Below are 27,277 nucleotides of genomic sequence, written 5' to 3' on the forward strand. Positions count from 1 at the left end.
ACTGCAATCCGTTTTTTTTTTGTTGTAAATTCCTCAAAGTGTCCAAAGTGTTCCAAATAAATCAACAACTGGCCTGACTTCTATGGCAGGTGAGTCACGTGATTTGATTTTTAACCTGGGAACTGCGTTCTGCTCCACACCTGCACGCCGGACTGTGATGACCACCCTGATGCCAGTTTGCTCCACAAATGAGTGCAACTAAATATCAAAAGAGAGAGTGTGTGTGTGTGTGTGTGAGTGAGTGAAGTGTGCGTCTCTCCAGCATGTGTGAAGCTCTTTGTGTGCCGCTCACATGTGAACAAAGAAAATGTCACGGCGTCCGCTGGACACAATGGAAACCAACCAAGTTGTTCTCGCCATTCCATCACGATGACGCGCGTGAATGAGACGCTTGTGCGTGCAAACGCCACGGTCAACATTCCAAATATTGTCCAACATACTCACATAAACGTACAGGACGGTGTGGAAGATGTCAAGCCGCATTTCAAATTCTGTCGAACGCAAATGAAATCATCCTTTCTCGATTCAAAGTCCAAAATTGGAAGTGAACAAAACTGTCGGCTAAATGGTGACTTTTTGTGACGTTTCAGAGGAGGAAAAAGCCCAAAGAGAAGCAAGCCGAGAGCGTCCACGTGAAGGCAATCAAAGCGGTCAAGATGGAGAAGGCCAAAGAGCGCAAGGTGGTGCCGCTCGCAAAGGACATGAAGAAGCATCAAGAGGAGGGAGTCAAGAAATTAAAGTTGAAGGTGAAGGTGGATCAGGAGGAGGTCCAGAAGGTAAAGAAGGTGGTCCGGGAGACCAAAGTAATGACGGAGAAGCTCGTCAAGAAGGCAAAAGTGCTCAAGCAGAAGGATGTGATCCACGAGGCGACGGTGACGACCAAGGAGGTGAAGGCCCCTCAGGAGGAGGTGAAGAAACCAAAGGCAGTCAAGAAGTCGGTCCAGGACGTGAAGGAAATAATGGACAAGGAGGTTCAGGAGGAGGCGAAGTTGAAGTTGAAGCCCGTCAAAAAGTCAAACGAGATCCAGGAGACTAACGAAAGCAAGAAGAGAAAAGAGACAAAGGCGGTCCGGGAAGCAACGGAGGAGGTGAAGAAGCCTGAGGTGCTCGTGAAGATGAAGGTGAAGGTGGCCCAGCAGGCAAACCGGGCATTGACGGCGGTCCGCCAGGACTTGAAGAAGGCAAAACCGGTCAAGAAGGTGGAGGTGGCCCAGGAGGTAAAAGAGACAATTGAGAAAGTGAAATTAGTGCAGAAGGCGGAGGAGTCGTTGGCGGTCGTCCAGGAGGAGGTGAAGAAGGCAAAAGCGGGCAAGAAGGTGAAGGTGGCCCCAGCGGCGAAGGAAACAACAAAGGAGGAGGTGAAGAAGGCAAAAGCGGGCAAGAAGGTGGAGGTGGCCCAAGCGGCGAAGGAAACAACAAAGGAGGAGGTGAAGAAGGCAAAAGCGGGCAAGAAGGTGGAGGTGGCCCAAGCGGCGAAGGAAACAACAAAGGAGGAGGTGAAGAAGGCAAAAGCGGGCAAGAAGGTGGAGGTGGCCCAAGCGGCGAAGGAAACAACAAAGGAGGAGGTGAAGAAGGCAAAGCCAATCAAAAAAGTGGAGCTGGAGGTGATCCGGGAAGTGATCGAGGTGCCACTGAAGACATCTGAGGCTTCGGGGAGGAAGCGGAGGAGGAGAAGGCGACCACAGGAGGTGAGCGATCATCGCTTTGTTTACGTTTACATTCAACGGACACATCATTAGGTACACCTGCGCCGTCCACTGGGCAGACATTGTGTGTCTGATCTCCTTTTTCAAAAGCTCGTTTCTCAGGGATAACGATGGCGCCGGCCTCGCTGAGCTGGCACGAGTTGCCGTGATGGCATGCGAGCTCGGTGGGAACAAAAGTGGAGCGGCACACTGTGGCCCATTCACACAAAAACCGACGCGGTCGCTTATTATGCAACCTCGCACAGCAGGACAACTTTGGTTTCAACCCGCTACACTTGGCGTTTGTTTCGAGGACGTTTGCACACAATTGGAAGAGGAGAAAAACGCTTGTCAAACAGCTTGCGATTTGTCAAGAAAGAAAAGTCCGGAAAAGCCTACTTGAACAGCTCAACTTGATTTCGGATTCATCGGAGACGCCGCCCACTCCCGTTTAACATGAATTTGAATATCGTCGCTTAGGTCACGTTAATGGTGGTCAAAAGGTTTTGCACGTCTTGTTTTTTTTTTATATCGCAAAAAATCGAGCTCGGTGGGCCGTGTGTGTGCTCTTTGCGTCCCCAGGAAAATTGCAGAATATTTTTTTAAACAAAGCAAAGCGTCCTGAACATGAAACAATGTTTGCGCTTTAAAATTGGGATGATTCCACAAATCACAGAAAGTTGCAAATATTCATTTACTCATTTTTTTATTGGAATTGCACACACGCGCGCGCCACGACTCGCTGCTTCTTATTTGCTACCTGGAGTGAGTGACTTTTCTCGTCCTCTCATTGGTTCAGCTGCGCTTCGCTTCTGATTGGCTGAGCGCACTTGCGCACCGTCGCTTTAATTACACACAGGACTACGATGAAAAATTCACTTTCGGGGCCAATTTTCGAGAAACAAAAGGACTTTCTGCGGCCAAATGGACCAACGCTGTATAGCTGAGTGACTTGTTCAAAAAAGAAAAGTGTGTCACAGAGTCGTTCTGTGCGAGTGCAACAGTTAGCAAACGCAGACTGTTTGGTGCCGCTGGGTTAGCATTAGCATCTGTGGTGAGTACTTTTTATGTGGAAAACATTGTTGGTGTACTAGTGTACGGGTTTGGACTTTGGGCCGTCAAGATAATGTAAGATAAATGTAACTTTTTCATTTGTTTTGCTTTGGTAATAATGGGCGTCATCCTCAAACGGCTCTGTTTGTCTGGATTTTACCCGTCAAATAGGATTTTGTTGCGACACCCAAATCACAAATGACAACCTTTGCCTCGGAAGACCTTCGTTTCGTCGCTTCTTAGTTGGTCAAGTGTTCAGCTGGTGTCCCAATACTTTTGTCCATCAAGCGTTTGAAAGTCTCGCCATCCTCGCAGCATGTCGCGATGTTTTGACATATTCCAAATTGGCGTCGTGTGAAATTTTGCATTAGGTTCAGTCCGGGACGGACACCACCGCGAGCCCCCCCCGATCCAAACGAAATAAATAAACGGCGCAGCACGCATGCGCGCCTCCTCTCGGGCTGCTGCTGCTGCTGCTGCTGCTGCTGCTGCTGCAGAGAATCAGATGCTGGCGCGTTGAGGTGTGCCTCCCTCCAAGTCCTGCATGCGACGCTTGTTAACGCACTGTTTGCGTGGCCCCCCCACCGCCACCGCCACCGCCTTTAGCGCCACTCCTGCGGACATGTCGACCGTAAGTACTTTGATGACGTAGGCACGTTCGGTGTCGGTTTGGACGCGCTGATGGAAAGGTCGTTTGCAGGTGCAGGCCTGTCTCGTTGAGGCCAATTCGAACGCGCTGTGAACACGTCATGGATGTCAAAAGTGTTCGGACGAGAAGTTACGTCAGAGGTCACGTGGTGGCTATTTCGGAGTCCGTCAATGTTGAATGAGTTTTCTTCTAAGTTCTGCAAATGACGTGTTGCAGGCCACTTCATTAGGTACACTTGCACAATCTGATCTTGGTGGTTCTGTAAAACAATCATCGATGTTACTTGGATAGGTCTCCAGGTTCTAGAGAGTCATTTTAATCTAGATTTATGTCTTCTCGTTATATGCATCTACTACCATTCGAATAATAATAATAAAAAAGAATCAGATCTTTCCATCATCCATGGTCCAGTTTTTTTAATTATTCTAGTTGTTCTGCAAATGCAGACATCAATTCTCCGTCTATTATTTTTTGTTCTAGAATCTAGATGATATGGTTTTGTGTCATGATCAACTCCATTTAATTTTCTGAGACTGCAAGTGTAACAGGACGCTGGCAACGCTGTCTGAAATACGACACTTGAGATATTATTGTGTTCAGATGTCGTTCGGGGACTTTTTTTCCTCAACTCCCTACTGGCTCCCGTCCAATCGTACGCAGCGATGGTGCAGCCAGCGCCCAGTCGAGAGGCAGCGTGCTTCGCTCTGTGGCTGATGATGGTGACTCAGCACGTCAAGACGAGCCGGTCCTTCGTGAGCGCTTCCCTCGCTTGAAGGGGGGACGAAAAACATTTATTTTAAAGGAGAAGAAATTCTAGAATTTAATAGAAAGATTCGTATAAAATCTATCATTAGATAACAAAGTCATTGACGTAGTTTTACTTTGATTTAAATGAGTGGTTGCAAAAGTGTGCACTCCCTCTTCTAACTGGGAACGTGGCTGTGTTCACAATCAACCAATGCCGCTCGTTTAAAGTCCGTCAGAGTTGGCGTAAATAGTTTTGCTCTTCTAGTGTGCTTTTGAACCGGGGTGTGTTTACTTTTGATATCTACCGATGGAGTCATTCTGCGTACCTGCCTGCAGGCCATAGAGGAGGTGCAGGACCAGCCCAAAAGGAGGCCGCTGGTCCGGGCGGCGTCGGAGGAGAGCGCCGCCGACGTGTACCCGCTCGTGGGCTCGCCGTCGCCGGGCGACACGCTGCCGTGGAACCTGCCCAAGCATCACCGCATCAAGCGTTCCAAGTCGGCCTCGGGCGACGTGCTCGACCCGGCCGAGCGCGCCGTCATCCGGATCGCAGGTACTCTCCTTTTTGACACACTCCCGCTGGCCACTTTATTAGCTCCGGCTTCAAAATATTCCGGACCGCCTCTCATTTCACAACGTCCATCCGTCTGCGTTGGCGCTCTTGATTTGACTTCTCACCAGCCTGTGTGTACCTAATGAAGTGGCCAGCAGCTGTATGCGCGGATGGATTGACAAGCCGACGTGCGGGATGAAATAAGACCCCCCCCCCCGATATCGATGAATCGGGGTGGGGTCCTGCAGAAGTGTCATGTCATCCAGATGAGACACCGACTCGTGGCGCGCAAAGCGGACCAAGCGAGTCAATTCAAATAATCAAGAAATTGACATGATACAAAAAAAAATATTTATAGGAATAAAATTGGATGTAAAATAAAAATGAGTGAAGTAGTTAAAGTTAATGTTAATTCAAGTTAATTCTAATGGAATGAATTTTTTGATTTATCCAAGACGTCGTTGATCGTGTGTGCTGAACGTGTGACATAATGGCATCGACGCGCACGCACACACACACACACACACACACACGGCTGGAGCTGAGTCCTGTCAACACTCTCGGCAACAGGAACATTTTGTTCTCAAGCTCGTTGCGAGGCGTTCGCAAGAGCCCACAAAGTGTCTCAAGCTATGGTTGGGGTTGCGAAGTACGGTTTCAAGGCAGAGTTAAGGTTTTCAGCCTGGCAGAGTGTTTTGTTTCAAATGCGCTACGTCGTCAAACATGTCTTACAACAACAAGTTCATGGCAAGCCAAGTGAGTTTTTGTGCCCGCTTGAGGTTTTCGTCGTCCAGCCGAACGACCTCGAGTGACCTCGGACGGCATTTGCGCTTTGAAGCAGCGTGGCGTCTACCCCCGAAAGCTTGGGGTCTGCTCCTTTAAGAGGAGGGTCTGACATGTCATGACATGATATGTGTGAGGGGGCGACACAGTCCAGACTGAGTCTGGGTCTACACCGACGGGCAGGCCAGGCCAGGCTGGCAGGGGCGGGGGCGGCTTTGTCCTACTTTTACTTTTGTTTTGAGCCAAGATGAGCACAAGTGCAAGCGAGGCGGTGGCCAGCGTCAAGGAGAGCATGCGTCTCGCCGATCGCGGCCCGGCCCAGCCCGCCGTGCTCACCCCGGGCCAGCGTCTGCCCGAGGAGCAGGACTACATGCAAGCGTATGAGAACGTGAGGGAGAAGTATAAAGGTAACGCGTGTGGCAAAGAGGGGGAGGGGGGGGCACGGCGCTTTGCTTTGGAAACAGGAAGTGGGGTGCCATCAAGCGCTTTTATTCGGACCCGATGAGCTGCCCGTGTCCGAACGTGAGCACGCGTGTCAATCAAAGGGCGCAAGTGCAACTTTTGCACTTGCTCCTTTTTAAGAGCTAAATGTCCGAAGTTGAAGAGTTAAGGAGACGAACGCTATTTGGAAACAGGACGTGGAATGCTTTTGCGGCAATTAGTCGCCTCTTCTCACGTGTCAGGCACCTTTCAAGCACAAAATGGCTCCCTCCGATTTGCTTGCAAAGTCTTCACGATAAAATGCAATTTAAAAAAGGACTTATTGGCATTGACGAGCTGACGTGAGTCATGTGTCAAGTGGGCGGAGCCTGAATTGGCTCCATGTTGGGTTGCTGCAAAAAACAGGAAGTGGAATGGTTTTGTTTTTTTTAGACGGAGGAGTCGAGCAACTCGAGTGGGCGGACGGTGACGTAACTTGCCATTGTGAAAGTCTGGACAGAGCTGCCGTGTTGTTGGATGCGCGGGTTGACAAGTGACAGCAGATAGTTGAGTTGATTTAAAAAACCACCACTCCTCAACAGCCCGTCTGGGGAATCGTCGCCATCTGCTATTTCCTTTCCCGCGCCGCCCGACCTGCCTCGAGTCCGCCGTGCTGTCGCTTCCCGCCACTTTTAGATCTCCCTTTTTTAGAGGCTCACTTCATAATAGTCCGTCTCACCCCCGTCGTGAACGTGTTATTCAGACGCCCGCTGAATGAACTTTCAAATAAAAGTAGCAAAGCTTGGAAATGACAGCAGGGGGGGGGGGGGCAATGTCAAACTTGGCGTCTGTTTTAAAATGAAAATGAAAATCACGACTTGCTCAGCTCTTTTCTCTTGAACGTGCAAAGCAAAGCGAGCCACTTTCAGGCGCGGCCGTCTAAATCCATCCCAGCATGCAATGTGCCTCGCCCCCTTCTTAGGCACCCGAAATACACACTTTGGAATACCCAGCCGTGCGTGTGTGTGTGTGTGTGTGTGCAAATGCCAGCAAAGTTCACGTCTAAAACGGTGATGTGATGCGTTTGTTTTTGGGGCGTGTGACGAACACCCCACCATTAATGCCGCGCTTCCCTCCGATCGCTTTCATGCAACTCAAAAATAGAAACGCGCACACTTGTCGCGGCCACTCCCGGATGAAAATGACTGGCAAAGTAAACATCGGACAACGTTGTCTTTTTAAGCCGACCGCGTTTGCCTTTCGTCCGCGAGCTAAATGCTAACGCCACGTGCGGAATGCCAGAGGCGGTCGAAGAAAAATGAACCTCTTAACATTGAAATTTGTGCAAATGTTGGCGTGTGTGTTTGGGACGCGACCCCGCCGACAGAGGACCCGCTCATAAATGATCTTCACGTACGTTGACAGCGACGCGCCACTTTGGATCCGAGCGCAACCTCGTCGACCTCACGCGAGATTTGGCGCGAGCGCGTAAAAAAAAAAAACTTTTCACGGTCGGCCCGCCCGTAAAACATCGCGGTACTCTCTGTGTGTGTGAAGCACGCTCTTCAAACGGAAGAAAATATCAACGGGGAAGAATCTATCGAGGTTGTCCCGAGTGGAGTTTGAAAAACCTTCTTGTGCAAAAGTATCGGGACACGTTTGCAATCGGTGACTCGGGCGCAAAGTCCGGAAATGTCGCCGGAAGCGTCGTTTGAAACGGATCTGAGTCGAGAGGACCGTCGGGCAGCGGATTTAGTTTCTTCCTCTTTCGATCCTGAGCCTTGAGTAACAGCTGCCATTCATGATGCGAGACGGCCAACGCGCTCGCGTTCCTAAAAACAGAAGCTGCAGAAAGGTCAAGTTGTGTCTTCAAACGGCCGTGCGGGCGCACTTTTGGACGTTTCAAGCAAAGTATGGCCCCCAATAATTTGTTTGTGGCTTTTTTGTCTCGGGCGAATGTTTGAAAAATAATCTTTGATGATGAGCCACATGCTGCTTCGCCAAGAGCTCACCGTGTCGTCCGTAAACATGCCTGCGTGTCTGCCGCCCGCTCATCCTCACAACAATGGCGCGGCCGGGCGGGCTCAGGCACGCCACAGCCAGCTCGACTCACGCGCGGAATGTCCGCCGCCGTTTTGCGTCCAGCTCCGCTAAAAAGAAAAGCCTCCGCCAATGGACTGCGCTTGCTCAGCTTTTCCGACACGATTCGCTCGCATTTCCATCAAGTCATCCACGTTTAATGAGCAGTCGCCTCCCCCGAGCCTTTTTTTTTTTTCTTCCACCAAATCGGTCAGTGAGAAACTTGCCTATGCAGAATTACCGAAACCGAAGCGAACTTTTCCACGCCGCAGCAACGAGGCACTCGAGAGAGGCCACGCGAATGTTCCGATGCCATTTACGTGACTAAAATCAATGATTAGAACCCCAAAAAAATTATTACCGGGAATTAGGTGATTTTTAAAAAAATGCAAAACATTGCAAAGTGGAAGTTGCGCAGCGTACGCACCAAAGTTGAACGGGAACATTTTCAATTCGGCAGCTCAGTGATAGAGAGGCGAAAGAAAAAAAAAAAAAACTCCAGGTGAGTCATCTTTTGTTTTTAAGATTTCAGCTTGAAATTTACGACTCGTTGAGTTGAAATGGAAAGCAGCCGCTGAGGCCTTTGATCGCAAGCCCCCGCAAAACATTTGATGAAATGAGAACATGTGACCCAGTGGAGGCGGCACGCCGGCCGTCATGTGACCGGCAAAGCTTTTTTCATTAATCCCGTTATGCGTCACGAAACAAAAATGCCAACTGACGCATTTTGTTTTTGAGTAAAATTAGGATGAGATCCATTTTTTTCTTGCAAGCGCCAAACAAGACTGTCAAAGTCCAATTAAAGCGAGTTGCACTGTTGTTGGATGCGCAGATTTGCTGCTTTTGTGCTGCGAAGCGCCTCCACAGCAAGTTTTGCAAAGTCACACGCAAAAAAGAAAAAAAAAAAACAAACCTCTTGTATCAAATCAATGGTCGAATCGACTCCATTCGAGCAGGTTGACCTCTTTCGTTTCGCCACCTCCCAGTTGAAGGAGGAGGAGGGGCAGGATGCACCCGAGGGTGGGGCGAAAGGAGGTGTGCTGCTTCTGGTTTTTTTGGTTTTTTCTCCCCTGCACACCCCCAATGAAAAGGGACCGTGTGCAAGGCAGGAGGGGACAAAAAGTGCAAAGCTGCCAACTCATTGAGCGAGCGAGCGAGCGAGAGGAGGAGGAGGCAGGTCGCCAGGTTGTTTGCACTTTTGAGCCTCGTCCATCCTCGAGACCGCGAGCATGGATCCAAGCCGGTCCATCCAGCACGAGATCAGCTCTCTTAAAGGTACTTGACACCGTTAGCTCCGCCCACAATGCATCGCTGGCTGCGGAATGAGGATCATTCTGTGGCTTTTGTGGGGCCGCAATGCGGGGGGGGGGGGGGGTCAACTGCACGCATGCGGCAAAGCGACAATGCAGCATCGCCGTGGCAACGAGCGCATGGACTCGTCCGCTCGCTGTTTTAAAGCGCGCGTTTGTTTATGTTGCCGTGAGGGGGCGTGACTGCGTCCGGGATGTGCGACATCACGATGCGTGGCCGTCCAATCAGGAGCCGGCGCTCACGTGGCTTCTCTTTGAATGGATCTCTTGGCGTGTTTGCTCAACGGACATCAGCGCCAACCTTAGAAATCCTCAACGTTAGACACGTGGCAGTGACGACGACTTCGAAAGTGCACGTCAGCTCTGGCTTTTTTTTTTTTTACAGCGCCATCTGCTGGATACGGTGGCCCCAATGCAAGTGGACTGTAACTGGCCAAAAGTGTCTCCGTTTTTATCTTGAACTAAATGTTTGTAAGCCAAGAAGTGACTTACTGGATAAAAGCTTGCAAGCGTACCTGCTTGTCAACTTCCTCGAACGACAAACGAAAGGCCTCATTTGCCGTCCGTTCCGCATGCCGAGCTTATTTGCTAACGTGCTACGTAACTAACTTCTGCTTGAGCTTCGTTAGAACCAGCTCATATTGGACTCAAAGAATTTGACGCGTTGCATTTGTGCAAAAGTTAGCGGACTTTCTCGCTGGTCCACTTGGAGACGAACAACCAGGAGCTCTTTTGAGTGTTTGCTGCTTTGAAAAGTTTTGGGAAGGGAGATGTGAACGGGTCGGACGCACTCGACTCGGCCGAGGCGGGAGTGTCGCGTTTGGAATCCCGAGACAAAAACTCCGTGGCTTGACTTGGCTTCTCCTCAAACAACGGCTCGATGAAGGCGTCTTCTCAAAGGTTCTGGTTCGGCCGACGTCGCAGTCGGCATCCTTGACCCAATTTTTGCCGCTTATTTTCGATGGATCCAGGCCGGCTTGTTCTGGCCGAAATTTGGGCCGAGGCGCTCCTGAAATTGTCCTTTTTGAGGGCTTCAGCACATTTTCAGGTGCTTTTTTTTTTTTTTTTTTGGCGCTCTTCCACATTTGAAACATGCACGCCAGACGGATGGTCGATGATTAAGTGTGAAACGTTGTCGATTTTTGCGGCAAGAGCAAAGTTTCCTGTCTCACCTTTAAACGCAACATTCTTTTCACTCGCTTCCACAAGGTCACAAGCTAGTTGTACAAGTCTTTTGTTTTCATCTTGTACGTCGTTTCTAGTGTACACAAACTCGTGGTGAAAGTGCTCATAAACCCTAGTGGGGGGGGGGGGGTTAAACGGCGACTTTGAAAGAAGCCGGACATATCAAACCAATAAAATATAAATCAATATCTGAAGTGATGTTGCGTTCTCAACGCGTCTTTTCTGAGTTCAACATAAAAATTCAGATTTGCCTCATCTAATATTGTTCGGCAATGCCAGCACCAGCATTCCGCTCGAGCTAGTTGTTAGCATGCTATGCTAACCAGGGTTAGAATAGTTTTGGCATTTAGTTTTTACCTTTTTTTTGTCTTCGAAAATACTTGGTTTTAATTTTTTGTGTCATTTCTTTTGAAAATGTTTGTAGTATTTGTCGAGTGCAAGGAAAAAAAACTGGATCCCATTAGCAAGTTCTTCTGGAATTATTTTCTCATTGTTCAAAGCAGCCCTGGAGCGACCGTCCAACATTGCGTCTGTGTAAGCGTGTAAAAGCCACGCAAACACGTCGCCCTCCATTTCTCCAGCCCGCGGTCTCATTGCGATGTTGCGATGTTGCGATGTTGACACTTCTCACATGTCACTGCACAGCTCTCGCGCGCTTGCGTCGCTCATTTGAGTTGCGCGCGTTCATGACTGACATTCCTCACCTGCTTGCGTCTACGATGGGAATGTCGCGACCGCGCAAGTCGTGTGAAAAAACTGTGGAAAAACGTCTGAGTGAATGACTGGGCAGTAGTTCCCTTGAGTGGCCACTGGGGGGTGCTCTTGCTTGAGCCCTTTTCATGAAGTGGTTTCTTGCCCTGTCGTTGAAATATTTTCTGGCTTTTAGTGCGATTTCCTGATGGATGCTCCAAAGGAGCATTTTTTTCCCCGCCAGGCTTGTGCAAATGCCTGCGGAAAGCGAGACTCTGAAAGGAGTCCATCTGTATTTATGAAGCAGCGTATCTTGTTGGCAAGCCCACCCGAGTCTTGACTCCCACGGTCTCCTTCGGCCGTTCTTTGCTGTCGTCACGCTGGGTTGCATCCTCATTGTGAGTGCGCACGGCTTCTTTTTTTTTTTCTCCCCGCTCAATTATTGATGCAAGATATTTGATGGTATCTGTACAGCCGTCTTTTGGAGCTCGACGTTCAGCCATGTTTTTGCACACTAATGAGGTCGAAATGTAACAAAAAGTCTGCCTCGATAGACGGCAATAAAGTCGCTCAGTTTGAGTTATTTTGGTTCAAAAAATTATTTTCTACAGAGCCGAGCAGAAATGATCACAGAGGCTGGCAAAAAACAACGCACACTCGCTAACAGGAGGAAGTTTTTAGTTGAAGTGTTGCCATTAGCAGCCACGTTAGCTCCTCCGCGTCAACAATTTTGACTCCCATTTGGGCCGAGGCTCCCGTTGCCGTGGTTACTGACATTTTGGAGGATTTGATCTCACACTGACATCAACTTGAGCGCAGTCACCTTGACATCAAATTCTTGAACGGCTCCGAACAATTCACTCCCAGATGTTCGTTGCCACGTGGGCCGTTCCCAAATGCAAAAGTGCAGGCTTGCCTTTTAACGGCTTGGAAGACGACCGCGCGTCTTAAATCACTCGCCGTATAACTCGGTCAGGAATGCGGGTTGGTCTGAAGGCCGCCGCTGTTAAGGCGACGCAAAACGCAGCAGAGTCGGCAATACTCCGGCAGTGAATTCCCGAAGAGTTTTGCGTTCCCGAGAATGAGATCATCCGATTTGAAATTTGGCTGTTCCAGAGTCCACCGATTGAGAAGGCGGCTCCAAATATGGAAACGTTTGTTAAATAAATCTTTGAGGAACGAACGGACGTTCCACACTCAAATTCGCCCAATTTTTAATTTTTTTTTAGTTCAGGCGTTCATCCCTGTGAAAATGTAAGTTTGCTTGAGTTTCAAATCCGTCTGTCACGGAAAAAGCCTCCAGACTTCATTGGCAACAAATTGGTTGGAAATGGACTGAGGGTCATTTTGGCCTTTTCGGCGGTCTTCAAATTTTTCCGTTTGAATTTCACGTACGATGCGAAATTGCCAAACATTTGCGATTTGGTTTGTGCGTGTGGGCGGAGCTTGGCGGTGATGTGTGATGACTCATCAGAGAGCACAAAACTCCAAAGAAAGTTCTTCTATAATTATAATAATGGCTTCTATAATTCAACGCGCACATACCAAGACATTGGAGCCAAAATGTTTTGGGCTGCATTTGACGCGCCGGCTTCCAGATGTTTCCAACCACAACTGGCGACGGCTTCTTCTTCTTCTTCGCGGACCCCCGTCAGGGTCGCCGCATTTGACGTGTTGTGACGTCGACGCGCCGCTCGGATTCTCATCTGGGTCGTCTTGGCCGCTTTCCGCGAGCCGCTCATCCGATTTTCTCGGCGCTTCCGCGATGAGCTTGTCGTTCTCGAAGCGGCCGGAAAGACGCCGTGCTCGTCGTGTCCGATTAAGATTGATATCCATGGACAGAAATAGTTGAGAGGAGGAAGAACCACGACATTGATTTGTGTTTTCTTTATTTTAGCAAGCGTATGTTTTTATGATGTTGAATATTGATGAGAAATGATTTGCTTATTTGAATCCTTTTGTCATGGTCGCTTCCTTCTTTTGTTTGTTGTTCGAAGCGTCTCGATGCCTGTTAAACCCTAAAAATATGACAGATTGATGAACAAATGTAGCTTTAATTGTTTTTAATACATTGAATGAAAATGATCAAGGCTAGCAGAAGTTGGTTTTGCAAATCATTTTATACCTTCAATGACTTTTAATGAACGGAATCATATTCCCCTTTTGAACCTCTTGATGAATCTATTTCATAAATGTAAATCTCTCTTTTTCTAAAATGATTGCAGCATTCTTTTTTAATGCAAAACTTAACATTTCCGATCAAACGGAAGTCTTGACTTACTTGCTTGCACCCATTTGGAGTTTTTCTCTGACGCCCCCTGCTGTACACAAATGTGCATGCGACTCCGTTTCATTTTCTTTTTGATTCAAAAAAAGAAATAAAAAAAAAACAAAGTGTCCCGTCTGCACACACAAAAAAAATAGCTAACCCAGGCTGGGGATGGTAAATGTTGTTGTGGCGCGGGCAGGCAGGCTCGCTCATGTTTTCCAGCCGGTGCCTCTCTTGGGAGGGGGGGGGGGGGGGTGGTGTGCAACATGTGGCAGGCAGCGGCCCCCCCTCCGCGCGTCTCTCAGGCCGGACTGCCCGCTTTGGCGTCTGCTGCCTTTTCTGTCTTCTCGCTCGCCGTGCGTGGCGTCCGGACGTGACAAGTGAGCCTTAAGATGGAGCTCGCGCGTAGCCGAGACTTCATGGAGCTTTTGATTCAGAACGCTCAAGGTAGGCGGCGACAGTTCAGTCTTTCTGCCAGAAGGGGGCAGCACCTAAATGCGTTTTGGCCCGCTGTGTTTATGTTGGCGTCTTTTTGACAGCAAATGTTGACATTTGTTTGGCAAAACGAGCTGCAGAATGATTCGGTTTAAGTTTTGGGGATAAAAGATGCCACACCGCATTTGGCCTCAGGAGGCGCTCGTGAGCCATTCACATGGGCGGACTTTTCTTCGGTTGGCTTCACAAGCGAACTTGTCTTGGCTTTTTGTAATGCGTTTTTGCCTCATTTTGTGTGCTGCTCTTTCTGCTATGCGCGTCCTCGCCACCGGGGGCAGTATAAGACACGGATAATGCACACGGAAAGGGTCACAGCTTCTCGCTAAACTGCAGTGATCTTGCGGGGGATCGATAATATATGCGAGTGAGTTTTGTTACATCGTGTGTTGCCGCGCGATTGGAATTCAAATTTTTACAACGTCACGACAATCACGCTATTCATTAGCCCTTTAATTGTTCTTCGCATGAAGCTCAGCAGACTTGGTCAAGGCTAAGCGTATGTCGAATGTGTCATTCAATTCTTGCTCATATCTCAAATTTGGGCGGTCAAGTCGGGTCACTCGTGTCTCTTGGACACATTTTAGGAATAAAACCCCTGACTGTTTTGTTGTTGTTGTTTTTTTTTTGGGTGTGATGATGACTGCTGATTTTGAAGCTGTTACTTTAAGGACCCGCTTTCATCGCTGCTTGCGTCCACTCAAGCGTGACTGCGCGCAACATTGTTGTGACGCTTTTAGAAGAAAAATGAGGCGCATCATGTGGTCGAGGCGCAGCAATTTTTTTTTTCTTTTTTTACGACTTCTACAGAGGCCTCTTTGTCAGGCCACTTTTCCGCCCTTTGTCCACATTTTTTTTTTTCCTTTGCAACTCATGGAAGTCATCCAGGGAAAAGCAGCAGCAGCACGCATGAGATGCTCTTTCCACTCAGCTCAGCGTGCTCAGGGCCGTCTGCTTTTCGCTTCCTCGGCTGACGAGCCCCCACTCTTTTTTTTTTTTCCTCATCCCGTTATTTTCTTTAACACGCCCCCCCCCCCTTCGCTCCCTCCCTCCGCCTGCGCCTCCCATTGGGTTCTGATTAGAAGACACAATGTGGAGAGGTCAGGTTTGAGGAGGAGGATTTTTTTGTAAAAGTGGCGAGCACGCAAGAAGGCAGGATGGACTTGTGCTGCTGCGTTTGCCCCGGATCCCCTCGTGGTACGTCTTGATTTGTTTTTTTTTTTGTTTTTTTGCCGTTACGATCCACTTGAAAGCTTTTTTTTAATACGCCACTTCTGCTGTGACGTCATGTTGCCGATGTGATGTTTTCATCGCTCATCGGGCGACCAATGTGTTATTGAGCGAACGAGCGGTTCGGGATGCTGAGCGTCCGCGTGTCGTCGCACATGTGGGAGCGGTCGCTGACTCCTCCCTTTCGGAGCGACGGGGGGGGGGGAGGATGGAATTCCGCACATCAGTTCCGCTCACATTGAGAGTTGGACCAAACTTTTGCGTTGTTCTTTGTCAAATGTTTGAAATTCATCCTAAGAGGTTGACAAATGCTTAATGTGGAATATCCAAACTTAATTTGGACTCGGTGCAAATGTGGACCTTGACAGAATTATTTTTAATTGATTGAATTATTTAAATCCATGCAATTTTTTTTTCCCAATAGAAAGTTACTTTCGTAAGAGGTACAAAGATGTATTTTCCTTTTTTGGAGGGGACTAAAATAGCCATTTTGTTTAGTCCCCCCCCCAAAAAAAAGTCAAAATAATTTATGAAATTCATAAAAATCCAATAGAACCAAAAAAAAAATTTTTAATATTTTTTTAAAACCAATCTGAACTTTTTCCTCATCAATTTGCATATTTATGAGTAGCATTCGCACAGTTTGCATTTCAGTCCTGCCAACTGCTGCCGTTGCTCGCTGTCACGCGTCAACCATATTTATATTTATTTTTTTTAATCCGCAAACTTTGTATTCATTTCCTGTAACAGTGACCACGACGACCTCCTCTGCTTAAACGCGAAACTGCAAGTCCAACTTTTTTTGGGTGCTCGCATTGTGACGCCGTCTTGTCGGTGTCGGGTTTCTTAGAGATGAAAGCGACACCTGTTTGAGAAACAACAGCCTCATCATCATTTTCTTCCAGCCGCCATGGTTTCATCTTCCCTGGATCGATCCCAGCCGCGGCAACGCCCTTTTTTTATTTAAGTGCCTGCAGTGAATAGCTCGTGACATTGCAGACCAAACGATTCTCTCATACTGACGTTCTGCCAATTTGTCACTTCTGATGCTGGCCTGGAATCCGGGAAATCCGGCCCGCCATTCCCGATTGGGTACGAACATGACAAGCCGCGTGAAAGGGGCTGAAAAAGTGTGAGGGAAGCATTCCGGCTTCTGTCAGTTTACGAGTTGCAAAGAATTTCGGGAGAATTTGGTTGCATAATTTCGTCTCTGAGAGCGGGATTAAGGGGGGGGGGTGGAAAAAATGGCTCAGGCTCATGTAAACATGAAAGAAAGGAAAGGAGGAAAAGGGATCAGCTTGGGATGATCCGGCATTGGGGAAAAAGGGAGTGCGGGAAACTTTGAGCTTGCCTGCTTATCAGGCCTGAACTGTCCATGTGTGTTTATAAATAAGTGTGTGTGTGTGTGTGTGTTCATGTATTATTAACAGACTGCAGGGAGGGAATCGGTCCAGCAAGGCCAGCCGAGTCACCCTCAGGCGGCAGGAGGCTTGTTTGTTTTGGTAACTTGGGGGTCGTGGGGGTGGTGGGGGCATCAACGTCAAGCTGCAGCAGTGACGTAAGATGAGTGATGGACGGGGGGAAGCGCTCATGGACTTGGAGTCTTGTGAATTGTGTGAAATTCAAAACTTGTTCACGTGCTTTTTGAGAAGTGAGTGCAGGGTGCAAGAGGGAATCGGAAGAAGATTCAGAGTCACTTTGCTGCTTGAATTTGCTAGGAAAGGGCGAGTTGCTTTTGAGCACTTAGTGGCAGTGGTGGGGGGGGTGAAAGGTAATCGTCTCTTTAAAAAAATAAAAACGGGTGACGGATTCTTGTTTAGTGGTGAATTTTCAGGAGCTGCGCAGTGGCTGAAGTTTGTTGCTGCTCCGACTGTAAAAACTCGTATCGTTGTCATTCAGGGAGGGAGGGGGGAGGGGGGAGGGAGCTTCGTAAGTGAGCGGGTGGGAGGCGTGCTCCTGCCGCGACTTCTCTCTCTTTGTAAAAACTACCGGCGAGGTTGGCGGCAGCTCGCAAACCTCCCAGATGGCACCACACCCCTAAAGCCACCCCCCCCCCCCGCCCCACCCATTGCACGCCACTCCCTCCCTGCCCTCCTTACCTGTCAACTCCCCTCCTCTCCCCCAACCCGCGCGCTCCCGCCCACGTGTCTGCAAATCCGCGGCGATCGCCGCACTCCGAAGGCAGGCCTGATGCCGGCGACCCCCCCAGGAAATGCGTTCCCCACGCTGGTGGTGGCGGGCCACCTGGTCACCTTGCTGCTGGTATGGCGCTGGCGCTTGCGCAGGAAGGGAGGTAAGCGCCGTGCCGCTTTCAAGGGGGGCGTTGGGGGGGGGGGGGGGGCGGTTAACCTTGCCGCTTTAAAGTCCAAGGACGGAAACTTTTTTTTTTTTTTTTCCTGAATGCTCCCACACTCGCTCGTCTTGGTCTTCGCCGCTGTCCTCGCTGCTCTCTTATCCCGTCTGCTGTCACCCCCCCCCCCTTGCCCCCCCCTCCGCTCCTCCCTCGGCTCAGTTTCCTGTGGAATGATTAACCCCGTGAATGCCAACGCAAAGGCGGCATCTGGTTTTGGTTTTGGTTTTGGACTTTTCCTTCCTCAGACTGTTGTGTGTGGTTGGGTGCGTTGCCATGACAACAAGCGCCGATGAGGAACAAGTGACGTTCCGGAAGGGTGCTCGTGTCTTCAATTCTAGTTGAAGTTTTTCTTGCTTCTACTTCTTTTTTTTTCATTTCTTTTTTTATTTTTAGCTTGGATTGAGGGAGGGGATTCAGCAATGTTTTGCATTTCTTTTTATTCCTTGCAAGGAACAACCCTTCCCATGAAAAAAATCTACTTGGCTGCAAAAAAATGACTTATTATTCTATAAATATAATAGTTTGTAATACTGTGTACCGCAAACTCTCAAAGTGCGGTGGCCGTCCGATGAGTGGTACGAGGGCTCCCTCTAATGGTACGCAAAAAATCGCAGAAATACAAATCTCCAAAAATCGACAACATACAGCTTTTGAAATCTTTTGGTAAAATCCAGTCGGGTGCCTTTTTCAAAATTTGTTTTATTTAACTTTTAACGGCATATGAAATATCGACGCTATGCTTTCTACTTTTCGCCGTTGCGTCCTTTTCAGCAAAGAAATTCTGAAAAGAACAAAAGTCATTGTCTGGAAATCTTCTTTAAATAGAGTTCAAGTACCTGCTCAACACGTTTGAAATTGGCTTTCAGTGCTAATAATTGCACGTCGGGTGAACGCGAGGAAGTCGAACGCCGCCTGAGGTCAAGTCGAGAAGCGAGGCCGATTGTTTTGCATGTTGGAACGCCGCCTCGAAGCAACGTCGCCACCGACCGCCCTTCTTGTTGTTCTCCACCTGCTGTGTGGGCGGCGGCCATCTTGTTGCCATTGTTTGCTCAAGAACCGGGCTGGGCGCTTTTTTTTTCCTTTGGCAGTGCAATTGGGGTCACAAAAATGTGTCTGAGAGGAAGAGGACGGGACGCACCTTTGGCGAGATAAATGCTCGCTTTTGACACGCGGACGACGATGACAATAATGCGAGAGACCTCGAGTGGGAGCAGCACGGCGCTCGTGATTGTCGTTATCGCAACGATTTATGTATCGCCATGATTTGTCCTTCCTGGAAGACAAACGCAGACGGCCTTTGACTGCGAAATGACGTGCAAATATGAAACCTCGGCTTTTGCGCGGGAGACGGTGTCACGTGACAGACGACACCGGCGGCCATGTCTGAATCGGATGGCTTGAAAGATGATGAAGACGGATCGTGTGCTTTTTGTCATCTCTGTCATTCGAGTTTTCACCCGAGGTGCCTTTGACCCAGTGGGAAGGTGCGCGGCGACGTTTAAAAAAAGCTCGTCAAGTTCCACGCCCGCCGGCGAACTTGACACCGGCGGTCGGCCGGCGTGGTGTCCCGGAGACAAAGAAGTCATCACCAAAGATTTGGAGACGTTGCATCTCTCGTGGTCCGTTAAAGGCCGCTTCCATTTTGCGGCGAGCCGCACCCAAACGGCCGTGCACTTTAGATTGCGAGGCCGATGACTCACCGGGCCGCCTCCTTTGACTAATAACAGCGTTCGCGGCGGGAGAGCGGCCCGCTTGTGCTTTTCCAAACAGCAAGACGGCACGCCAACATGGCTCGCGTTGCTTTGCGCTTCCCAAAATGAAGCGGCCGAGGCGCGTTTCACTCGGTAGCGTGAAACTTGAGACGCATGTCGAGCCCCCAGAAGAGACGAAAAGTCTGCCGTGGTGGGTTCACGCGGCCATTTGTGGCCTCATTTTGTCATTTTCGGTTCTTGGCGAAGGTCAATCCGACTTTGTGGCTCGTAAACGCGTCAAGAATGCCCGACGTGTCACTTTGGAGGGGGGGGGGGTCTTCCTGCACATTTTTCTTGACGTGCCGACTTGGACGAACGACTTGTTGGGGACAAGCGCTTCCTTTCAGAAGTCCGCCCACATCTTACGACCGCGCGTTTCGTGAAGGACGCGAATGGTTGAGCGCTGTTGCACGCAAGACGACAATACTTTAGCTTCGGTGTGTGCGTGTGTGTGTGTAGGTTATTTATGACGCGCAGCTGTTGCAAACATGGCCGAGGTGAGGCTAAATGTGCACTCTGGACTGGAAGTTTTTCAACTGGTGGATGGTGGCCTGAAACTGGCCTGGGAGGATTAAAAAAATAATCATAATGATTTTCCTTTTTTGTTTGTTTAATAAACGTATACCTCGCAGTTCGTTTTTTAATTTCTTTTTTTTATGCAATCCCATTCAGTGCAAAAAAGCTTAACTCCAAAAAAAGACTTCTGAACTCAATATTTCATGTCATTGGACAACCAAACTCTTTGCAATCCCAACCAACCTCATTTGTTTTCTTTTTAAACTGGTTGGAAAATGCCAAAGGTCAATTTCTAGAGGTTTGTTTGAATTCCTTACATTTTTTTTTCCTTTTGGAAAAAAATAGTACAACCAAAACCAATGCAAAGAAAGCAAATTGGAAAAAAATGTAAAAATTAGTCAAACAAAATGTCACAACTTAGTGCAAGATAAATGTACATGTTGAAAATTGTATATTTTTGTGTTATCAGGAAAAAGATTTCAATTAGACTTTTATCACAACTGATTTAAGACTATGGGAAAAGTCATCCAGGCTCTGCAGTGCGTGTGCGTGTGCGCGTGTTGGTTGCATGCGTTTAATTGGAGCTCTGGGGTGTGTTATGCAAGTGGTGGGCGGTGCACATGTGACATGTCAAAAGAAAAGTGGAGGAAAGAAGTCTAGGGCGCGTGCACGTGGCCGTGCGTAAACACCCGCGGTTTACGCGCGGCCACTGAACGCACCAGCACGAGTGGGTTGGACTTGGGTGCAATCCGAGACGACACTTCTCCTCCTCCTCCTCCTCCTCCATGGAGCTCGGGTACGGACAAAAGTTGGTCACGGCGGAAAAAAAAAAGAAATCCAGGCGGAGGCCAGCAGCATGGACGCGCGCGTGGAAGATGGCGGGGCAGCGCGGCGCGTCTTCGCTTACCGCGCGATGAATTTTCTCCACGAGATGAGGTGCGAGGACGTGGGCTCGCACCTCTACAACCGCATGTGCTGCGCAGGTACGTTTGCGCGCGCGCGCGTCCTCGCTGACTTCCCCGCAGGCGGATTTGATCTGGGAGGAGGAGGAGGAGCGCGCGCATGCGCTCTGTGCCTTGTTTTGCTTTGGCTCTTTCGCTCTCACACACAGCATGTGTTGTGAAAGTGGGCATCTCGGCGGCAAATCGTTCAAATCTTCTTCCAAATAACGTTGGGCGGCAAGTTCTTTCAATAGTTATTAAAAAGAAAGTGAAAAACTTTTATCCGAGCTAATCCAGATTTTTATTTTCAGACCTATAAAAGCTTGCGCAATACTGATTTATGGCCTCGAGGTTCCAGACCGAAATGCCACCTGTTGCTCATCCTTACCCTTAATTCATCAATGTTCCTAAATCCGTGATTAAATGCCACATCAGGAAGAACCAGGGCAGATTCGGAATCAGTGAAAAAGATGAATCTAAAACGATCACTTGCGTTCTTGTGGGGAAAAAATGTTGATCAGGGTCGCATTTGAAACAGGAGATCATTAATTTTTTTTTGCCAGTAATTATTTGTAGCATCAAAGTGGCGTACTTCCGCATAAACCGAAGCGTGTGTTTTCACTGCGTTGCCATGACGACCGCTCAAACTTCAATGCCCCCGCCCATCCCCTTTTTCCTCCACCAACCTCCAGTGTCATTGCAGCCTTTCGACACTAGAGGGCGACAAAAACAGCACTGAAACGAACGCGCGTTATCCGAATGAGTTCATTTTCAACCCCCAATTTTTTTTGGTCTTCTGAGTAATGTTTACAAGGGACGACATTCCACAATGTTGAACATTAAGAGAGCTACTATTATTGTGTCAGTCATATGTCAGCTTGCTGCAGGGCTTGACGGGACCTGGCGCTGCTTCACATTCTTGTTCCTGTGATGGACATGCATGCTTTCACTTGCACGCTTGTTTTTTTTTTTGTTTTTGTTTTTACGTGGTGGGAGTGATATCGGCGAGTGGTGCCCCCCCCCCAATCTGTGAAAAGAAGGGGGGCACGCCGCTCTGCGAAACCAAAAACATCCTTGACCGTCGTTCAATTAATTTCATGTGAATTTGCAGAAAGTGTCAAAATAATCTCATTGCTGGCCTCAGTCATCTTTTGTCTGTTCTATCGTTTGGTGTCTTTGAGGTTAGTCTTTCTGATTTCTACTCAAAGAAGTCATTCAGATGTCATTAAGATTACAAAAGTTCTTCAAAATGTTTTTTAGGTCTTTGAGGTTTGTTTTCAAGGTGGATTCTTGAAGTAAGGTGGTCTTAAAGGAGGGACGTTGAGGTTGTTCATTTTCGAGGGTCTTGAAGGTTGGACTTTGAGATGGATCCTGGACGTGCATTTGGTCTCTTCTCTTGCATTTGGGCGGGTTCGTTTTTAGGTGGGTCGGGGGTCAAGTGGAGGAGGTGGAGGCACCGCAACCCCTCTCGCTCGTCTTGTCCTGACAAGTCTCCTGCCCGAGGAAGCATCCCAGGAATTCTTTCTTTCCGACAGTGAAAGCAGGAATTTACGGGACGTGATTTTTTTTTTTTTGGCAATTGACATCGGTGTCGGACATGTTGGTAACAGTTGCAGATGAATCTCAATGGCTGCCTTGTTTGATTTGTTTTCAGAAAAGACTGTCAATGATCCAAGAGGAACACGGAAAAACGTTCACATTTTCCCAAGTGCAGAGGCCTTTCTGAAGGTTTTTTTTTTTTTTTTGGGTGATTCATGGCCATCATGTGCTCTTTGTCCTGCACTCTCAGTTTTTTGTTTTTTTATGTGCGTCTGTTCACCGTTTCCACCGCGGACAAAGAGCCGCTTATCTTCAATGATTTCTCCATGTGACGCGTTCCTTCACTTTGTGATTTGGTGTCATGAGATAAACCCGAAAATTTCAAGATGAAATTTCTTGAGCACACTTAGTGGACACAACGGAAGACAAAAAAAGTTGTCATTGTCATTGTTGGCCTAAACTATTGTTGAACTTGTCGTTTTATTGATTGATTTATTTTTCAAAGCCGGTGAAAGTGTGCAACTGTGGCCTCCAAGTCATCGTGCGAGACGCACTCATCGTGTCTCGGGTGGTCTGTGAGGATTCGAGGAGGAGGGGGGGGGGGGCGGAGGGAGGGGTTTTGTTGTTGCATCAGGGTGTGGTTGCACCTTTGCCGTGCCGGTCCAGGAAGGAGTCGCTCTCGTTTTCCATTTTCCATCTCGTGTTGCCTCCTGAGCGCCGCAGTCGCCGGCAGGCACACTTTGCTGCGCGCGTGGTGAACAAAAAAAAAAAAAAAAAAGTGTGGCGGCGCAGCGGGGGAGGAAGTCGCCGAGGGACGGAGCCTGACGCAGCAGGCAGTCACTTTTGAAGTCGTCAAAGGTCGTCGTCGTTTGCTTGCCGTTCTCCGGACGCGGACTCGTCTTGACGATGGAGGGCGGCTTGCGCCGGTCCTCGTCGGACAGTTTGAGCAGCGACGGCGTGTTCATCGAGGACTCGCCGTACCAGGGCCTGCTCAAGCCCACCGACGCCAGGAAAGGTAGACCAAGTTGCATGTTTGGGACGCAACCGTGGTGGTGGGCTTTAAACAGGCCACGCCCCTTCATGGGGGGGGTCTAACAGCCCATGTCTTTTTTTTTAAATGAATATTTCATTAGATTTTTTTTTTTGAGTTTGACATTCCAGTCAATAGAAAAGAATTTGAATGTACGTGAATATTCCCATTTCTTTTTCAATCTTCTCTGATATGATATTGCGTTTGAAATGAAATGTCTCGGCCATCCGTCATCCTGGCAGAATCGGAAGCGTTTGTTCTCTTTGCGAGGGATGAAGCTCGTTCCTCATTTGGCGGCGCGTCACCTTCAAGTCGTCCTCGTGCACTTTTTGCTTTTGTTGGGTGTCGCTCTCCGCTTTAAAACATTTTGCCGTCACGCGCCTCGGCCACAAAAAAAAAAAAAAAAAACACTTTTTGGATCTGCCGTCGAACTCTGCCTGATGCTGAGGAATGTGCGCAGGAACAATCGTGCGTTGGCGTTCACAAAACCACTTTGGGTTTATTCTTATTCGCTTCTTCAGAAGAATACCTCGAGACTGGAGATTTTTTTTTCAGGACACTTTCAATGCGGCTCTGCTTACCTTTTGACACGATAGCGTCGATATTACACCGCGCGTGTTTCGACGTGACCGTGTTTGAAATGATGTCGTCAGGCTTGAAAGTGGCCCACCCGATCGGCCATTTCATGGGTGGAGAAACTTGCGGTGGGGGCGGGTATTATGTAAATGAGGTGACCAGTGACGTCATCATTTGCGCAATAAGAGACCGACTTGCTCACACACATTTTCCTAAAATAGATGAATTAATCCATTCACCTTTTTTTTTTTTTCCCCTCCTCAAGACGAGCGCGACCGAGTTCAGAAGAAGACCTTCACCAAATGGGTCAACAAGCATCTGGCGAAGGTACGAGACTCTCACGTGTGCTCATTTTACACCGATTGCAAATGTGTGACCGGAGGACATTTGGAAACAACGCGGCTTTGTTGTCTCATGGCTGCGTCGCACCCAAGTGGGGTTTTTTTTTTTTTTTTCTTTTCTTTTTTTCCCACTTTAGAGGCCATTCTGAGTCAATATCAATGATTTGACTGTAAGTATAAAAGTCTTGTGACATTGCAAGTCACGGGAGCAACAACGCCGGCCGCAGCGACAGCGGCACATGAAGACCATCTTTTTCCACTCTGCGTTGTCATGGTTACGGAGAGGTCTGTTGTGACGCTCCGGAAGCTCAAGTGAGGTCGTTACGGATCGTCACGAGCGTCGTGCGACGGCGTCTCGGGCGAACAAACATCCAAACGAAGCCTGCGGGCGTGGCCGGGATGCGTTTCGATCGGGACGTGGCGTCAACGGAATCGAGGGCGTCTCGTCCTCAGGCCCTTTTTTTTTTTTTTTCTTCCATTGAGGGGTCAACTTTGCATCCGATTCTTCGGGCTAAATTCATAATAACGTCAAGATTATGACAACGCGGCTTTGAACCTTCCGTGAGAGTTCGCTTGTCCACAAAGACGTGCTCCCGCATCTTCCAAAAGTAATGCAGTCCAAATTCTCGCTTGCTCATTCAACTTCCAGCCCAAAAAAAAATCTGAGCATTCAACATCTGCATTGGTAGTCCTAATCTTTAATGGTGATTTCTTTCTTTTCTCCTCACGTGTCTCACATGTCAGCACTGGAAGGCCGAGGTAGGTTCTTCTTGTTTGGCCCCGAAATAACGCACGGAGTGCCTCGTTGCGCTAAAACAGTCCGTCAGTGTGTCTTCCGGGAAAAAAAGCAAAACCTTCCTCCCGGCTCTCCCTAATATTGTGGCCCGTGTTGCTCTTGATGTTCATTTCAGGACAATTTTCGAGTCTCCAACAAACCTAACACGCATGCCAACCGAGAACCCCGTAACTGCGAACCACTATGACACGGCGCCGTCCTTCAAATCTTGCATGACGAATTTTGTGTGTTCTTTAGGCCCAGCGGCACGTCAGCGACCTGTACGAGGATTTGCGCGATGGCCACAACCTCATCTCCCTGCTGGAGGTCCTCTCCGGAGAGACCCTGGTGAGTGACCTTTGACCTTTTCAACCCTCCTTCCCGTCCTCTTCCCTCGCTTCTTGCGCTGTCTTCTCCTGTGGTTGTGGTTGTTCTTGTACTTTTGTGGCATGTGTTGATTCTCCTGTTACACTAATTTTCATTCTTGGCCGCCATCTTGTTGACGCATTTTTTTGGGGGGGGCTCTAACGACCTTACGTCCCCCCTCCTTGTGATGCTCTTGCCGCGCTAGCCGAGGGAACGTGACCTAGTGAGGAACGTGCGCTTGGTGAGTGCTGCCTGCACGTTGGCTCTGGCGTGGCATGTCGATGCTCCACCACCTCCGAAGCCCCTCCCCACTCCCAAAAATAAATCAATAAATACATTAAATAAAATAAATCCCCTATCAGTGGTGAAAAGTGTCACGTCAGCGACTTTAAGTCACGCTTTCTGTGGCGCGCTTTACTTCTTGATTTGTTTCATTTTATTATCTTAAAAATTCTCTTCTTACATAGTTAAAAAAAAAAACCATTTGGTTCATTTTGAGATAAAAGAATACATTAAGAATTTCCAATTACATAAAAAATTTTGTGATTAATTCACAAAAATTGGAAGAAAATGTCATGATTAAAAAATGTAAATTTATTATAAAATGCATCCTCTTGGCTGATAAAAGTAAAAAGTGATTAAATATGTATTCTCTATATATTTCAATATTGAATGTATTGAGCTTTGAAAACGAGACATTTTAAATGTTATCGCTGTCCATTGAAATCTATAGAAAGAAAATTCTTAATAAATAAAAATAATTTGTTTTGTGTTTTATGTAAAAATAGCTTCCATTCACTTTTTTCAATGATGATAAAAAAAGACAAATGATAAAAAGAAACAAACATGCCATTAAAAAAGACACCAATAAGTTTGTTTTAGGAAAGTAGTCATTTAATTTCATTCGAGAATGAAAGCACCAAATTTTGATTCCTGGCTTGCACATCTCGTCCTTGCTAAATGTTGCATGAGAGTTCTTTTGATTGACAGACGTGACTCACACTCACAAGCGCGTCTTCACATCCGCGCTTGTGAGTCTTGAGTCCGCCCAATCGCCGCCAGCCGATTGGACCGACGCATGACGATAACCTGACGGTGATGCTCGCTGTCGTCCGTCCGCATCCGACGCTCGCTCCTCCAATTCATGCAGATGCTTTCTTTTGTCCAAATATTTGTGCGCTTTGGTTTCTTTCAGCCTCGCGAGAAGGGCCGCATGCGCTTCCACAAGCTGCAGAATGTTCAGATCGCGTTGGACTTCCTCAAGCGCAGACAGGTTGGCCAAGAAGTGGCGAACATGCTTTTGTTTGTCTTGGGAACGGGTTGACAACGGGAACGTTTTCCAACGGTGGCAGGTCAAGTTGGTCAACATCCGGAATGACGACATCGCCGACGGAAACCCCAAGCTGACCTTGGGGCTCATATGGACCATCATCCTGCACTTCCAGGTACTCGTTGAGAAATCGGCGACAAAAAAAAAAATCGAGCGTGGCTATAACACTGTAATAGCGCAGAAAGGTTTTGCATGACACCAAAAAATTAAAACGAGGGCGGGGAGTTTGGTTGAAATTCTAACGGGATGGTTGAATGAGCGGCTTCATGCGGCGGCAGCGTTTGGAAAGTTTGAGTCCTCAGCAGTGGGAGTCCATTTTTTTTGTTTGTTTTTTTGGGGGAAACTATAATGAGCGTCGTGGTCACGTTGGGATGCGGATTTCATTTTCCTGCGTGACTCAGTGCTTCCCCAGGGGAAGCCGAAGGGGCAAAAACGTGGCCTCGATTGCTTCCAACTGCGGTGGGAACAAACACAACCAATAGCCCGGCTGGCATTTCTTTCTCAGCTTCCATGTTTTCAAGGCCAAAAAGCACAAATAAAAAAAAATCCTCATGTTCAGTTTTTTTTTTTTTTTTTTATTGACGGAACTGGGTGGAGATCCTTTTTCCATTCAGGGT

The 27,277-nt window shown here is 48.2% G+C and overlaps 1 protein-coding gene across 14 annotated transcripts in view; it reads left to right on the plus strand.

The window, feature by feature from the left end:
- pleca (plectin a) overlaps positions 1–27,277 on the plus strand; it is a 48,602-nt gene that overhangs the window by 1,219 nt on the left and 20,106 nt on the right. For 2 of the 14 annotated variants that reach the window (XM_088278698.1, XM_088278702.1), the window contains exons 1-5: positions 22,925–23,257; positions 24,114–24,175; positions 25,223–25,312; positions 26,526–26,603; positions 26,683–26,775. In XM_088278698.1, coding sequence (XP_088134824.1) covers positions 23,149–23,257; positions 24,114–24,175; positions 25,223–25,312; positions 26,526–26,603; positions 26,683–26,775 — 432 coding nt within the window. In that variant the 5' untranslated portion in view covers positions 22,925–23,148. Of the gene's footprint in view, positions 1–590; positions 1,689–3,207; positions 3,370–4,470; positions 4,685–5,684; positions 5,875–9,153; positions 9,242–13,808; positions 13,868–14,970; positions 15,110–20,516; positions 20,746–22,924; positions 23,258–24,113; positions 24,176–24,933; positions 24,949–25,222; positions 25,313–25,535; positions 25,572–26,525; positions 26,604–26,682; positions 26,776–27,277 lie in introns of those variants that run through there. The other 12 variants (XM_088278691.1, XM_088278693.1, XM_088278694.1 and 9 more) reach the window with 12 other exon arrangements.

This window comes from Idiotropiscis lumnitzeri, chromosome 16 (assembly GCF_059441095.1).
Source record: "Idiotropiscis lumnitzeri isolate Australia: NSW breed Sydney's pygmy pipehorse chromosome 16, RoL_Ilum_1.0, whole genome shotgun sequence".
NCBI lineage: Eukaryota > Metazoa > Chordata > Actinopteri > Syngnathiformes > Syngnathidae > Idiotropiscis > Idiotropiscis lumnitzeri.